The 16,898-nt window shown below is 40.0% G+C and overlaps 1 protein-coding gene and 1 non-coding gene across 2 annotated transcripts in view; both read left to right on the top strand.

Moving 5' to 3' along the window:
* Positions 1–16,898, top strand: part of DNAJC16 (DnaJ heat shock protein family (Hsp40) member C16) — a 38,103-nt gene that overhangs the window by 594 nt on the left and 20,611 nt on the right. Inside the window, exons 2-4 of the mRNA XM_052653695.1 lie at positions 1,577–1,761; positions 6,142–6,208; positions 7,504–7,843. Coding sequence (XP_052509655.1) covers positions 1,595–1,761; positions 6,142–6,208; positions 7,504–7,843 — 574 coding nt within the window. The 5' untranslated portion in view covers positions 1,577–1,594. The remainder of the gene's footprint in view (positions 1–1,576; positions 1,762–6,141; positions 6,209–7,503; positions 7,844–16,898) is intronic.
* TRNAE-UUC (transfer RNA glutamic acid (anticodon UUC)) lies at positions 13,828–13,899 on the top strand. Its single transcript has one exon. It is a non-coding gene; the product is annotated as a tRNA-Glu (tRNA).

The following is a 16,898-nucleotide window of genomic DNA, read 5'->3' as shown; positions in this document are numbered from 1 at the left end:
GTCATAAAGCGATGGAGGACAGATCCCAATGTTAGTCTGATTCCAGTCTATGTGCTTAACTGATAGCTACATCGCCTTCTCAGTTTTTAGGTTTTTTGTGTGTATTTTGTACGACAGAATAGGTTATAGGTTGCCTTAACAAATAAGAAGCTTCTTTTTGTTTTAGGGTTTTATTCGGCATGCTTTCAGTCCTAAACAGTGGCCATCAGATTAGTCTTTGGTGAAGACTCCGAGGTAGCATTTAGACTCCCACTTGTCAGAATCCACACTGTTACAGCTTTGGCTCCCTTAAGTAAGATATCACATTAGATGCTTGATGCTTAAGATGTTAGTGATTGTGAGAAACCAAGATAAATATGGGGCTTCCCTGATGGCCAGATGTTGAAGAATCTGCCTGCAATGCGGGAGACCTGGGTTCCATCCCTTGGTTGGGAAGATCCTCTGGAGAATTCCATGGACTGTATAGTCCATGGGGTCGCAGAGTTGGACAGGACTGAGCAACTTTCACACACAAGATAAATATGACCTTTGAAAAATCACTGTGTGATATCACAAAGATCATGATCCTGGAGTGTGTAAATATGTCCGTGCAATGCAGCACTACCTTGTTAACTTGACAGGATTACTTTCAAAATCCACAGTGAATTCAGTCACTACCCTCAGCGGGGATGGAGCTTTAACATTTGAAGATCGTACCTGGTCTACAGTCTTTGCCATTAATGCCACTCTGATGGCAAACTAAAACTCTTCTCACCACTTTTTCTCATCTGAGGTCTCCACTTATAATTACAGTATCTCTAGTGATTAAAGACAGCTTCCTGTTTTCTTGTTTGAATGGGCATGGTGACAAGAGAATTGGGGTGTGTGAAGTTGTAACTCCAGTTTTATTTTAGAGTACTTCACTTTCATCCTTGTACTTATTTAACTCCCAATAACATCACAACTATCTTATTTTGTAGTTTTGCATATAGTAAATCTTACGATTTCATGAATTTATTTAGCAAGTGCTCAGAAAGGGATTCTCTAACCACATATTTTAGGTTTAAACTATTATTGTCAGACAACTTCCCCGTTGGTCCAGTGGTTAAGGCTCGATGCTTCCTTTGCATGGGGTGCAGGTTCCATCCCTGGTTAGGGAGCTAAGATCCTACATACTGTGTGATGTGGCCAAAGAAATTTTTTAAATAAATAAAGATTAAACTGTTACTGTCATAATATGTGAAATAGTATGTTAGAGATGTAGTTGCCTAGATTTCCCTATGTATGTTTTCTTGCGTTTGCTTATTATTTCTTCATCTTATTTGTTTTCAGTCATTTCTAAAGCTTTTCTAATCCAAGGATTTTGGAGAGTTGCTATCTTATTGCTCGTCTCTTCGTCTGTAATAGTTCTTATTTGTGATATTCAAAAATAGTAGCAAGGGTGTTCATTTAAGAAGGTGGGGTCAGGCAGCTTGGTACTTTTCCTGCAAAATATCTTTTGTTTTGTTTTTCATCTATACATCTTATACCTTTACATAAAAAGTCAGACTGTCCAGATTTCTACCACTGAAACTTATTGCCTCTTCAATCATTTCAGCTCTGGAAAGGAAGAGAAATGGAAGTGAAAAAGTTGAGCATTTCCTGGCAATTCTTGATAGTTCTGGTTCTGATCCTGCAAATTCTGTCTGCGTTGGATTTTGACCCATACAGAGTCCTAGGGGTCAGCCGAACAGCCAGTCAGGCTGATATTAAAAAGGCTTATAAGAAGCTCGCCCGGGAATGGTAGGTGAAACAAAGAAATAGAGGTTTAAAATAAGCTAAGCAGTTTTAGCAGGAGAATGAAGCCTAAATTATGGTTAGCTTTTATTTGTCTCTGTTTCTGTGTTCATTAAGTATATAATATATGTTTGTCTAACATATTTTATATGGGAGAACGTATATTCATGTTATTTTATAATTTTTTAGAATCAAAAGCCCAGTTACTATGAAACCCTTTTAGGAATCCTTTGGCTTAAAGAACCGCCTTGATACTATTTGCTTATTTAATATTAAAGTAAGTAGGAGGGAACTTTAATTAATAAATACATTTTAATATATATTATATAAATTATATGTATAAATATATAATATATATAATCAACAATAGATAAGCTGCCCTTCCCATGATACGTTATTCATAAAGTAACTCTTCATGAGTATCATTACTAAAGGGAACACTACCCAGTCCTATTCTCTAGATTATTAATTTCGAAGCTTTAAAAAAAATTTTTATAGTAAGAGCTTTTTGCTCTCAATTTAAAGAGAATATTCAGGAACTGAGTACATTACTTAAAAAAATTATCATATAGAAAAGTCTTAATTTTTACTTGTAGATGTTGTATATGCTAGGGAATATGCCAGTGTTTGTGATTTAGCAGGAAAGCAATGAATTTAAAGCTTATTTTGGACAAACATTATCAGTGCCTTGGACATGACAGAGTAGCAATAATGGATTATATAGCTGGAGGGGAGCCACGGGGAAGGAAGGGACAGTGAAGACACAGGTGACAAAAGCTGGGTGAGCCACCCGAGTAAGGAAAGAAAGTTAGGGATGGGAGCCATCATCATGCACCAACTGCATGCTAGGCTCCAGGTTCTATACTGTTTTATCTCATTTAAGCCTTATTATTACCCCCATGAGGGCAGATATTGCTGTCCCTGTTTTTTGGGTGAGCAACTAGGCTCAGAGTTGGGAAGTCTGTATTAACTCTTGGTTCCATAGGTTGACCTTCTGCACCAGCAGGTTTATTGCTGTTTTGTTTTTTAATCACTTGCCTATCTGGGCAGAAGTGAGAGTGAGTGGGTTAGTCTGGGTGGGTAGGAAGTTAACACAGCAGCAAAGCTGCCACGTGCAGATGACAATGCAGGCTGTGCCTGACTTTGCCTGATACCATTATTCTTCAGTGAAAAGTGCATCTTAGTATCCAGTTGGTGGTGGTAAAGGTGAAACGTAGTTTGAACTATAGTTTTGAATGTTTTGAATACCTAACTATTTTAGACCATATTCATGTCATGAGATACCCAGAATTGGATACTAAAAATGAAGTCTCTGATTGTGCATGGCCTCTCCAGGGACTCTACAGCAAAGTCACTTTCTTTACTACATCATTTCAATCTCCTGCCTCTCTGTATTTAAAGCAAAATACATAAATCTGCAATTAATTCATGAGGTAGCAACATTCTTTTCAACAAGATATAGCCTTTCACGAAATCTTAAAAGCAAAAATGGTAGCTTGGTTTTATGGATCCTATTAAAATGTATAGCTTTGACTTTTCTGTCTTCCAGAGCTGAAAAAGTTGTTATAATATAAATTAAATGAATCATATGCTTCACTTCCTTAATTAGATTCTCTTTAGGAGTGTTATGTCACCATACATATAAATAAACTATCATCTAGTGAAAGTCTAAAATTTTACTTTACCCTTATATTTTCACTGTACTATTATTTTCTGCTTTTTAGGCTCTGGTAATATTTTATCATTGAAACTGTTTCATTTCATAGTGGTTTCATATCCAATTGGCCCTCAAACAACATGGGTTTGAACTGTGCAGTTCATCTGAGCCCCCATGTTGTTCAAGGGTCACTTGTACACTGAAAAATAGCAATTTCCTGTTTGACTTTTCATAATGAGCTACTCCATGGGGAATAGTTAATTACTGAATTCGATTTGTAGTTTTCCTCTGCTGTTTTATCACTTAATAGTATTTCTTACCCTGCTCAGGGCTTCCCTGGTGGCTCAGTGGTAAAGAGTCTTCCTGCAGTACAGGAGATGCAGGTTCTATCCCTGGGTCGGGAAGATCCCCTGGAGTAGGGGGGCTACCTACTCCAAGGAGATACTCCAAGGAGAATTGCTTGGACAAAGGAGGCTGGTGGGCTACAATCTATGGGGCTGCAAAGAGTCAAACACAACTGAGCGATTAACACTTACCCTGTTCAAGAGCTTTCTCTTTGCTTGGTAAAACCATTTTAAATTCCTTTTTAATCTCAGAAAAATGACATTTCTCTCCCAATAATTGTTTTATCATAAGTACTTTTCTTGTGTCACCTACATTGGTAAAATAACTCCTCCAACCCCAAGAAAAAGGCATCATAAAATTTGATTTGAAGCAAATGGGTACAACATGGTCAGTCCCCTAAACAGTAAATCGATTTGTCTGATACTTTATTATTTTTTTCTATCTTCATTTTTATTCCCTTAAAGGTAGCGCCTTCGTTTTTATTCCCTATTTGTAGATGCTCAATGAATACCAAATACAAATTTTTCCTTACTTTAAAATTTAAAAGTTGCATATTGTATTGTGGGCTTTCCTGGTGCCTCAGACAGTAAAGAATGTGCCTGCAATGTAGGAGACTGAGGTTCAATCCCTGGGTCGGGAAGATCCCCAGGAGAAGGGAATGGCAACCCACTCGTGTTCTTGCCTGGAGAATTCTATGGACAGAGGAACCTGGCGGGCTACAGTCCATGGGGTCACAAAGAGTCAGACATGACTGAGTGACTAACACTTTCACTTTCATTATATTGTAGTCTGAAATGTTGCTTATACACTGAACATAGCATTGGATGGTGCTTTCCTAGAGGTGAATTTATCCTTTTCTAAATGTTTTCAACTTTGCGGTATTTTCCCATAATCAGGAAAATATTCCTTATAAGCAGAAACGGTCGTGGTTTCCTGCCTGTCCTCCGGCCTTGGCTTCCTCTGTTTCAGGATCTGTGGTTTTAATCCAGCCCCCAATACTCTCTCTTCGGTTCAATCTCCTTAAAAGCCCCTTCTTCCCTTCTCTTCCCCCACCTACCGAGTTCTGTATTTTAAATCTGCATTTGTGCAGTTGCATGATTTTTATCCTCTTAGCCTTTGGCCTGAGTTTGAATATTGAAAGCGCTTTTCTTTTTTCCTTTGGTTGCCCAGAAGCATATTCTGGAACCACCATCTTGTTTCCTTAAATCATTATTTTCATCACATTTAGCTGAGTTTTTTTCCCACTAATATTCATAACAAGATTAAATACTCAAGGGAGGAGCGATGTTTAAATTCACCAGCCAACAATTTGAAGTTCCTTTATTTTTAGAGAAGTCAGAATATTATAATTCAAATATGCTCCTGCTAGAATAAGTTGGTCAAGTTGTAAATTTTCTTATTCAAATATGCTTGGTACTGTTTTTAGTAGTCATTTGCTTCCCAGTGGATTGTTTCTCTTTCCAGAACCTTTGCTAGAAGAAATTTACTAGAAGTTAGCAGTAGTGATTATTTAAAAAATAAGCTCTGTAATAGAATCTCTTAATAAAATGAACATTGAAAAATCAGTTGGTATAAAACATTGATTTAGATGTTAGAGAGTTCTAAGGAAGTAAAACCCGGCCCCTACTTACTAAGACTTTAAAATTTCCAAAGCTGGAATTGGTAAATATAAGAATATTACCGAATAATATATGACAGCAAGATAGATACAGTTAATTGCCAGCTGTGCAAATGTTAGTTCCAATATTAGTTGAAATCACTTTGCATAAACTGTAGACTTTCCTCACATTTTTAAAACATGTGACCTTGAAATCATTATTTTGTAAATAAAAGGCACTGAGGCAGAATGGAATAACCAGGATAATATTGAAAATTAAAACGTTCTAATTTGAACAAGATACCGTTTGGAACATGGTTATTACAAATTCATGGAGTATCCTAAAAACTGCTTTGTCCACCTGAGTTGTCAGAAGAAACATCTACATTGATATCATTCTAACATTGGGATGAAATGCTGCCATCCTGGGAAAAGAAGTTGGTTCTTACTAATAAGTGACCTTAGCCTTGGGCTCCAGCGGTGTTCAAGAGCAGTATAAAGACAGATATACATTCCACCCTTCCTCAGTGAAAACCTGGAATGCTATCTCGTGCTTTGAAAATGTGCCTGGCTAAAGCACTGTGGGAAGAAATTGCCTGTTTCACAGTTTCATTTACTGTAGTCACGTGAAGCGACTAATTGCTTCTCCCACTTATTTTTAAGGAACTGTTCTAGCAAAATGCCCTTCCATTTGCCTCTAACATAGTGAACTCTGTGTACAAGGATGTTAATTAACCATGTGTAAAACATTAAATCCACCGTCACCACCTGCCCATTTGTGTTTCAGGCATCCTGACAAAAACAAAGATCCTGGAGCAGAAGACAAGTTCATTCAAATTAGCAAGGCTTACGAGGTATCGTGTCAAACTTTATGATGCATCTATTGGCTTTTGTAAAATTTATCTTAGATGATCAGTTTTGTAAAGTTTGGAAAGCGTATGCTCCCCATGCCCTTGACCCAGTCTAAAAAGTGGTAGAGACAGCATTTTTTACTACATCCAATTTGTTGAAACCAGTGCCTACACACTCTGCTCTTAGAGAAACTGCCCTATTTTAAAGGCTTTAATTGGAGTTTTAGAGTAACCCTGAATGTCTACTTCCTTATGTTACATGCTCAGTTTGGCAGCACAGGAGATTCGGATTTGATCCCTGGGTCGAGAAGATTCCCCTGGAAGAGGAAACAACAGCCCACTCCAGTATTCTTGCCTGGAGGATCCCATGGACACAAGGAGCCTGGTGGCGTACAGTCCATGGGGTTGCAAAGAGTCAGACACGACTTAGTGACTGAGCCCATATGCATACTAGAAGCTTACATTAAAGAAACGCAGACCAGTTTGCCTATATTTATTAAAGTGACTCAAGGTTACAAATACATTTAAGCACGAGGTTTTTAACAGTTTTCCAACATATCAGCTTAAGTAAGTTCATGTGGAATATGTAAGAAAGATAAGTCCGTGGCTTCCTGATCTGTGTTAGAGTAATGTTCTTCAGCAGAAAGCGCTTAGCTCATAGAATGATGCTTCATCCTAAAATAGGTTCTTGAGTTAGACTTCAAAGTCATTTCTCAGTAAGAGTCAGCTAACATACAGTCACAGAATTCAACCCTATGGCTCCTTTTTGGTGTTCACAACTTTTCATACATTCGTTTGAATGAATTATTCCAACTTAGATAATACGACTAAGTCAACATTCTCATGGCTGAGCCCTAATGTCAAAGTTATGTTAAATTTAAGACTTCCTTGTCTATCCAGTGGTTAGGCTTTCACACTCTCACTACCAAGTGCCTGAGTTCAGTCTCTAGTCAGATAACTAAGATCCAACAAGCCCCACGGCACAGCAAAAAAAAAAAAGTTTTCTGATTTATTGATGTGTTTAGTATTATGATAGTTCAGAATCTTTAAAGCCAAGATGAGCCTGAGTAGCTAGCTACACAGTTGAAGTATTTTGGTCTTGAAATACTTAATTTTTCTATTAAGAGAACAGTTTCACAGTAGGTTGAGTGACTGCATTTAAAATATCAAATTGTGTTGTATCTTTACATTTATTTTCTTCCTTTATCTTCAGAGGTGTTTACAGGAAAGTCCTTTTGTGGCCCTTTTTTTGCTATTTTGTTTTCTGAACTTTTTATTTTCTTCCCCTTTCTTTGTAGATTCTTTCCAATGAAGAAAAGAGATCACATTATGACCACTATGGAGATGCTGGGGAGAGCCAGGGCTACCAGAAGCAACAGCAGCAGCGAGAGTATCGCTTCCGCCACTTCCACGAGAATTTTTATTTTGACGAATCTTTTTTTCAGTTCCCTTTTAATTCCGAACGGCGGGACTCAATTGATGAGAAGTATTTATTGCACTTTTCACACTATGTGAATGAAGTGGTTCCAGACAGCTTCAAGAAACCCTACCTCATTAAGATCACCTCAGACTGGTGCTTCAGCTGTATCCACATTGAGCCTGTCTGGAAAGAAGTAGTTCAAGAACTCGAAGGTTTGGGTAAGAGCATTTTATTCCTTGGAAGACATTTATATAAGAGAAGGTGACTTTTATGTCTCTTGAATTTCTTGGGATATTGGAGAGAAGGAAGAGTTAGTGTGATTTCTCTTCAGAAATTCATGGTGACTGGAGTTTTCTGGGGACGCGTTTTCAGAGGGGAAATGGGTAAGCCACTTTCATGCTACATTACTAACTTGAAGTCTGTGTGGTCTCCTGACATCTATTTGAGGGCCTGATACAGAGGAGAAACTTCAGAATTATTGGTTGAGCAGAGCAGCCCTCAAGTACCAGTCTTCATGCTGGTAGGTTATCCTTATGGTATTTGTGAGTTCACTCTGTATATTAATTTGCTAGGGGAGCCATAACAAAATACCACAGACAGGGTGGCTGAAACAGCAGAAATTTATTTTCCCATAGTTCTGAAGGTTAAAAGTTCAAGATCGAGTTGTCAGCAGGTTTGCTATCTTGTGAAGCCTGTCTTATTGTGTTGCAGGTAGCCAACTCCGTCTGTGTCTGTGTGTTTGGGTCTGGTATCTCATACTCTCTTTCTGTGACCCTGTGTTTAGTCACTCGTCATGTCCAACTCTTTGCAACCTCATGGACTATAGCCCATCAGGCTCCTCTGTCCATGGGATTCTCCAGGCAAGAATACTGGAGTGGGTTACCATGCCCTCCTCCAGGGGATCTTCCCAACCCAGGGATGGAGCTCAGGTCTCCCTCAAACCCCGTTTTAACTCGGTTACCCCTTTAAAGGCCCCATCTCCAAATATAATCACACTCAGAAGTACTGGGGATTAGAGGGTCAACCTGTGCATTTTGGGGGCAAATAGCTCCACCTGTAACAAATAATATTCTAATTGTCATACACTCTCCATCACAGATTAGCCTTTCTTTTGTTCAGAGATATCACTTAGCTCCTGGAAAATTTTAGTTATCCGGGGAGGGTATTTATTTTAATAACTTATAAAAGTTGGAATTACTTAATTAAATGTATGTCTGTTTTGTAGGCATTAGCAGGCCTACTTATATTTATTTTTTTTATTTTTGGCTGCACAGTATGGCTTGTGGGATCTTAGTTTCCCAATCAGGCATAGAACCCACAACCACTGTATTGGAAAGCCAGAGTCTTAACTACTGAACCACGAGGGAAGGTCCAGGTCTTTGTTTTCTTTTTAACATCGATTTATTTGGCTGTGTTGGATCTTAATTGCAGCTCTCGGGCTTTTCATTGCAGCACAGAGGCTCCAGAGCATGTAAGCTCAGTAGTTGCACTGCACAGTCTTAGTTGCTCCATGCCATTTGAGATCTTAGTTCCCTGACCTGTGTCCCCTGCATTGGAAGGCAGATTCTTAACCACCAGGGAAGTCATTGGCATAGTGGTTCCCAGCCTTTTTGGCACCAGGGACTGGTTTCGTGGCAGACAGTTTTTCCCATAGACTGAGAGAGAAGAAGCAAGGATAGTTTCAGGATGATTCAAGGGTATTATATTTATTGTGCACTTTTGAGCTTGTTTTCCTGCAACTGGATGATCCCATCTGGGGGTGATGGGAAAGCAGTGGGGAGCGATTGTAAATACAGATGAAGCTTTGCTTGCTTCCTCACCCACTGCTCACCTCCTGCTGTGTGGCCTGGTTCCTAACAGGCCACAAATCGGTACCAGTTCATACCAGTCCACGGCCTGGGGATTGGGAACCCCTTCCCTAGCAGACCTATTCTTGAGTAACTAGAAAGGGACTAACAACCAGAGGGGCTGAGAGGCCCGGGTTGTTATGGAGAACATGCACCACTGAAAGTCACCAGTTCAATTATTCTGAAACAGAACATTTCAGCCTGCTGTTCAGAGGACTCAGGTGCTCAGATATGCCATAATGCTTTCCTGTGATGGAATCAAGTTCTTAGAAGTTGAGGAACATGTGGTTTTAGCACGTGGTCTCACATGTGGTGAGCAGCAGATTTTTGCTCTGGTGCCTGATGAATAAATGAGGGGCCCAGGTCAGCTGTCAGATTGGACAGCTTCTTCATCACACAACACAGTCACAAATTTGTGCCATGTGGGGTGATGTGCTGGAAACCATTTAACCTCTTCAGTCCAGGAGCTGACCTTAAGATCCCATAGCAGAACATAGACACTGGACCACTGCATAATTTAGAATGGTAATGCATGTACACCAAGGTCAGATCAGAGCCAACAGGTGAACTTACATGACGTGAGACAGCACAGCACAGTGATCACTGTCATGACCACATGCCCTGGAGTCAGATGCACCAGGCTTCAGGTCACAGACTTGTCGTTTATAACACCTTGTGTCCTTGGACAGATTACTTAGCCTCAGTTTCTTCAACTCTAAACTGGAGTTATAATGTCAAACCAACAGGATTGTTATGAATATTAAATGAGAAAAGCATATATTAAGTGCCTGATACATTTTGAATACTTAAAGGTCCATCTAGTCAAGGCTATGGTTTTTCCAGTAGTCATGTATGGATGCGAGAGTTGGACTATAAAGAAAGCTGAGCGCAGAAGAATTGATGCTTTTGAACTGTGGTGTTGGAGAAGACTCTTGCGAGTCCCTTGGACTACAAGGAGATCCAACCAGTCCGTCCTTAAGGAAATCAGTCCTGGGTGTTCTTTGGAAGGACTAATGTTGAAGCTGAAACTCCAATATTTTGGCCACCTGATGCGAAGAGCTGACTCATTTGAAAAGACCATCATGTTGGGAAAGATTGAAGGCAGGAGGAGAAGGGGACAACAGAGGATGAGATGGTTAGATGGCATCACCGACTCAATGGACATGAGTTTGGGTAAACTCCGGGAGTTGGTGATAGACAGGGAGACCTGGCGTGCTGCGGTTCATGGAGTCACAAAGAGTCGGACACGACTGAGCGACTGAACTGAACTGAATCAATGAGCTTTAGAGAATTTTTGATTAACTGAGTAATCAGCATTAAGTTTTTGAAAGCACGTATTTTGCAAATTCCTTTTAAAAAATCTTTTCTAAATGTTAGTTTTCTACAGCTCACAGACTATAAAGCACTGAGTTTTTCCTTATTTTTAGCTAAATCTTGAAAGATGATTAGAAGTTTTATACTCAGTCACTTAATCATGTCCAGCTCTTCATGACCCCCATGAACTGCAGCCCACCAGGCTCCTCTGCCCATGGGATTTTCCAGGCAAGAATACTGGAGTGGCATGCCATTGCCTCCTCTAGGGGATCTTCCCAACCCAGGGATTGAACCTGTGTCTTTTGCATCTTCTGCATGGGCAGGCTCGTATTCTTTACAACTAGTGCCACCTGACTGGACAGGAAGTGGAGGAGTAGCATTCAGGCAAGAGGGAACAATGCAGACAGGGAAGCAAAGAGCCAGCAGCGAGGGGTGACTGAGTGCAGATGAGAGGGGAGAAAGCAGGAGGAGCAACCTGGGAGTCAGGTGGTAAGAAGCCTTCAAGTCCAGACCAAGGAAGCTGGCCTTTACTTTATAGTATGTAACAGAGCCAAGAATGGTCCTATCAGATCTGTGCTTTAGAAAGCTAACAGTTCAAGCTGCATGAAGTACAAACTAAAGAAGGTGAGAACAGAGGCAACAAGGTTACCAGTCCTGGCAAGGCAGCAACCATTGGCCTGAGCTCGGTCAGTAGGAACAGAGGGGGAACAGGTATCGGATATTTCGAGAGAAGGAGCATAGGAGGACCTGGCATCTGGGGACCATTTGAATGTAAGAACTGAGGAAAAGAGAGGGGGTCAAAATGGACTCTGCATTCTCACTTGAGCTACTGGGTGGGCAGAGGATACAGGGAAGAATTGAATTGGGAGAAGTTGTTCTGAGTAATGGTTGTGGTTTGGACTACCAAGTGTGATGACATGACACTAACAATATAATAACATAAGCATAATAATAATAATAATATGATAATCATAGTGAAAGATTGTTTCACAAAAAGACACCAGGATTCTTGGCCTCTGGAGGAGAAGAATTCAATCCAGTGCCAGAGACGAGGCTTGATCGCTCAGAGCTTTGTGTAATAAAGTTTTATTAAAGTTTAAAGGAGATAGAGAAAGCTTCTGGCATAGGCATCAGAAGCGGGCGGAAAGAGTACCCCCTTGCTAGTGTTGGCAATAGAATTATATACTCTCTAATTAGTTATTACAGTGAATCAAAAGAATGTCTGGAGGTTGTAGACCTACTCCCATAATTTACATTTTAAGATAATAGGATTAGCCAGAAAGTTTTTTTCCAGAGACTGTCCTCAAGCAGGATACTTTATTGTTATGTAATCCTAAGGAATGTAGAGGGACAAAAAAGTTTGTCCTTTCTTTCTCCTTGAGAATTCCAGACCCCTCTCCCCTTGGGGACCCCTAGACCTCTTATCAACCTGCCTAGGAAATGACTATCCCAATAGCTTGTATTGTTACTGTATGCCAAGCACTAATGTAAGTGTCAACTCATAAACAACTCTTTGAGGAGAGTGCCGTTGTCATCTCTCTTTTATAGAGACTCGGCTCATTTTGGTACCTCTTCCAAGGTCCCACAGTTAGTACATGGCAGAGCTGGGATTCAAACCCAGGGAGACTGGCTCTGTAATCCACGCGGTGAACATGATGCTCTACTGCTTTTCAGGGTCCTTAAATCTGTGATGCCATCCTTTGGGATTGTTGTGCTCTATAATCCTAAATTAAAAATTAGAAAATTTTAAATCATGAAATTAAAAAACACTTGCTTCTTGGAAGGAAGGCTACAACAAACCTAGACAGCATATTCAAAAGCAGAGACATCACTTTGCCAACCAAGGTCCGTATAGTCAAAAGCTATAGTTTTTCCAGTAGTCATGTACGGATGTGAGAGTTGAAACATAAAGAAGGCTGAGCACCAAAGAATTGATGCTTTTGAATTGTGATACTGGAGAAGACTCCTGAGAGTCCTTTGGACAGCTTAGAGATCAAATGAGTCAGTTCTGAAAGAAATCAACCCTGAATATTCATTGAAGGCTTGATGGTAAAACTGAAGCTCCAGTACTTTGGCCACCTGATGTGAAGAGCCAACTCATTTGAAAAGACCCTAATGTGGGGAAAGATTGAAGGCAAAAAAAAAAGGGGGTGGCAGAGGATAAGATGGTTAGATAGCATCACTGACTCAATAGACATGAGTTTGAGCAAACTTCAGGAGATAGTGGAGGACAGCTTGCTGTAGTCCATGGGTCGCAAAGAGTCAGACATGACTTAGCAACTGAACAACAAATAATCCTAATAAGGCAGGACTCAAAATGACAAGGATGGAAGAAGATGGATTTGGATTCATAGAAGTAATGTTTAAGAGTATTTAATCTGTTCCCACACTTCATCTCCCAGGTCCTCTAGAAAGTGGGTTTTGACTAAATGTATTAGATGGGTTTAGTTTTCCTCCTTGGAACATTCAGATTCGTTGCAGATTCCTAACACTCAAGTTCCACTTGGTTACAGTTGGTTTATACTGAGATGAGATCCTGACAATATCCATGGCCACTCCCTGTCCAAGCAAGGCAATGTTATCCTTTAAGACAGTTAGTGCAGAAAATGTTTCTATTCCGAGTTGACAGAAAAAGCAGACAGTCCTAAAGATTAACTGTGATCTAGGGAAGCCTGGACATTATCTCAAAATAACATAAAATGCCTTAATTGCAGTAAATGAAGGAAATGAAACAGTTCCACCCAGAGCAGAACTGTTGTAGCTATTTAGGTGGAATCTACAGTCGTGCCGTGTGGTAATAACTAGTGTGCAAAAGCAGACCACATTTATAGACAGCCATGCTGTGGAGGAAGGCCCAGAAATAGTAAGCTCTGCCCTTGACCTTGAGGATCTTACTCTTACTGGGAAGAGAAAACAGATACTCAGGAAATTCACAGCAGCCTCACACGTGCAAGTACAGAATAGTACGGTACTATAGGAGTAAGTAGAAAATGATAAGGAATTCATTCCATGTTCTCATTTAAGACATTTATCTTAGGAATTCCCTGGCGATTCAGTGGTTAGGACTTGGCACTTTCACTGCCAAGGCCCAGGTTCAATCCCTGGCCAGGGAACTAAGATCCTGCAAGCCACATGGCACAGCGAAAAAAAAAAAAAAACTGTTTTCTTAATGGACCAAGTACTATATTACACTAATAAGTCTTTTTGTTTGCTTGTTTTGTTTTTTAGCATTTTACTTATTTTGCATTGTGCTAAATACTTTGGATTGTCTTTATTCCCAGAGTAACCCAATGAAAGAAAGACTATGATTATGCCTGTTTTACAGATGAGGAAAGTGAGGCTCAGGAAGGTTAAGGAACAAGTGAGGTCACACTGTTCATAACCCACACTGTTAAGGTATGGACCCAAAAGTCTAACCCCAGAGTTCACTCTTAACCACTGTGCTGCACTGCTCAGAAATAAGTAAAACCTAGTCCTTACCCCAGGAAGCGCATGTAAGAGACAGACCTGAATCACCGCGGTGTACACAGTGCCCCCTGGGAGGTGCCAACAGTTACCAGGGTATCAAGGAGGTTGGTGTCTTGAAATCAGATAATTTCTCTCTTTCAAGGAGTTATTCCTAAAAATAGCCAAGTGTATGACAACTTCTTTTGTGTAGGAAAAGGTTCTGCTTAGATACTGGTAAAGTTTTTTTTCTCCTACTGAAACTCCATGTTCTTGATTTTGTGTTATTTCACATCATTTTTCATCTTAGTAGTTTATTGACAGACTTGTATTTAGCCAGATTTGACTGTCGTGTTCTTCCAGTTGGCTCTGTACCATCCCTTTAGGCATATGGAAAAGTTAAAAGATGAATATGTATGCAAGAGAGAGGGAGATGAGAGAATTTCCCTTAAAGATAGGATACATATTTAAGATGGCATAATAAAAGCAAATATAATTTGATGCCTCAAAGTAGAGATCTTTAGTACTTTACAGAAAAAAACACTGTCTTACAAACTCAAAAAGAGGAGAGAGTATTTATATTTTAATTCCCCAGGATCTGCAGATTAGCCAGAAACATTGATCCATAGAAAAACCAAATGGTTCTGAAAAAAAGTCACATCCGCTTTGCCTTTCTTTTAAATTTGCAACTCAGATTTGTCTAGAGACTGGTGTGTCCTTGTCATCCAGCCAGGTTATGCTGACTCAAGATAAGAATAGATGAGCTGTACTTCTGTCGGCCCAGCTGAGCTTGCTTTATGAACCCAGAGTTTTGGAGTATAGAGAGTTTGAAGGCAAGAGGAGGAGTCATAAAAACCGTGTTGTACACTGTGATTCAGAGACACTAAGTCACCACCAGTCATCACAGTCATTTCCCAGCCTGAATCTCAGGGAGAAAACAGTGCTGCCGACTTTTCTGACTCCTCCTTCCCAGCTTGGATGGGGAGCAAAGGAAGGATTAGGGTCTGGACTTCAGAGAATTTTGGAATTCCTGTTATATTCTTAAATATCTTTTCAGGAGGAATAATGCCACAACTTTAACTGTCAAATGTGTATCATTCTTTATTCTATTCTAATTTATGTGACAATTAATCTATAGGAAAGAAGTAGCATTCTTCCAGAATTTAGAAATGGGATGATAATATTAAGAATCGAAGTGCTTTGTAGAAATGATCCAAAGAAATAGCCTTTATAGGCTGAGAAAGGCTACAGTGAAGGTGATGTAGGTAATTCCAAGAACTCAGTGGTAATTTTAAGTAAGAGAAATGAAGCCAATCACTTGTATTGTTTTAACCAGAAAAAAGCTATATTGATGGGAGTATAGGAACGTTGTGGGGAAGATGACATAAAGAGAGTGTGACATGGTTCATCCCACTCCATGTATGAGAGTTTTGTGGAGGTTATAATTCCACTCACATGAGAGAGAGTCTGTAGATCAGACTTCACATGGTCTAGATGAAATAATACCTGATAATAATAGTTATAATTAATTAGGTACCTGCAATATCCCAGGCTCTGGGCTAGGTTCTTTTTTATATTGCCTTAACCAAAAAGTTTGTTTGGGTTTCTCATAACATCTTGTAGAAAAACCAAAGTGAACTGTTTGGCCAACCCAGTGTATCATTTAATCCTCACAACAATTTATCTTTATTATTCAAATAAGGAAACTGAGGCTCAGAGACATTAAATGACTTGCCTAAGATTGCACACCTAATGGGTAGCAGAGCTGGGATTTGAGTCTGGTTCTGACTTTGAATACTTCATTCATTTACTTGTTTTTAGAAAATTGAATGACTACTAAGTGGCAGGAACTATTCCAGATACTAAGGATTATAAAGCAGTAAACAAAATGCCCCAAGCCCCTACATTCATAGAGCTTATATTCTAGTGAAGAGACACAAACAAAGAAAATATACAGTCTGTCAGCTGGTTGGTAGAGTATGATTAAAAAAAAAAAAAAAAGGCTAGGCTCTAGGGAATGCCAGGGTGAGAGTCTTCAGTTTTAAATCAGGAAGCAGTAAGACTTCGCTGGTGGTCCAGTGGTTAAGACTCCTTGCTTCCACTGCAGGGAACATGGATTTGATTCCTAGTTGGGAGACTAAGATCCCACATGCTTCACAATGCAGCCAAAAAAAAAACTCCAGCAGAAGAGGAAGATCTCACTGAGCAGGCATCCTGCAGGGGATGAGCTTCAAGAATATCGGAGGGGAGAGTGGGGTAAACAGCAGTCTCAAAAGATCTCTTCAGTTTCCTTTGCTCTCCCAAGACCTGCATCTCCTGTCCTGATTGTGGGCCCACCAGCCACCATTCTGATTACTGATTCTAGTCCCAAAGTCTGGTAGGGAGCCCCTCTGAATAGTTACTGGAAAGACATAGTCTCCAGAATCAGTTTAATATGGTGGCTTCTGGCCTATATAGCAGTCCCTGGTAAGGTCATTGGTGGTGAGTCCATCTCTTAAGAATTTGATCCCTCCAGCATTCAGAACCTAGTGGTAGAACCTACTGGGGACAGGAAGGAACCAGGCTTTGTGGTCAGCTGCAGGTCAGCTTTGAACTAGGGTTCAAATCTTGGTCCTACTTTACACTGTGATTCCAGCAAGGTTTCCTCAGCGTCTCCAAGTGCCAGCTT

The sequence above is a fragment of the Budorcas taxicolor genome, chromosome 16, assembly GCF_023091745.1.
Source record: "Budorcas taxicolor isolate Tak-1 chromosome 16, Takin1.1, whole genome shotgun sequence".
Lineage (NCBI taxonomy): Eukaryota > Metazoa > Chordata > Mammalia > Artiodactyla > Bovidae > Budorcas > Budorcas taxicolor.
This window is presented reverse-complemented; position numbering and strand designations above follow the sequence as displayed.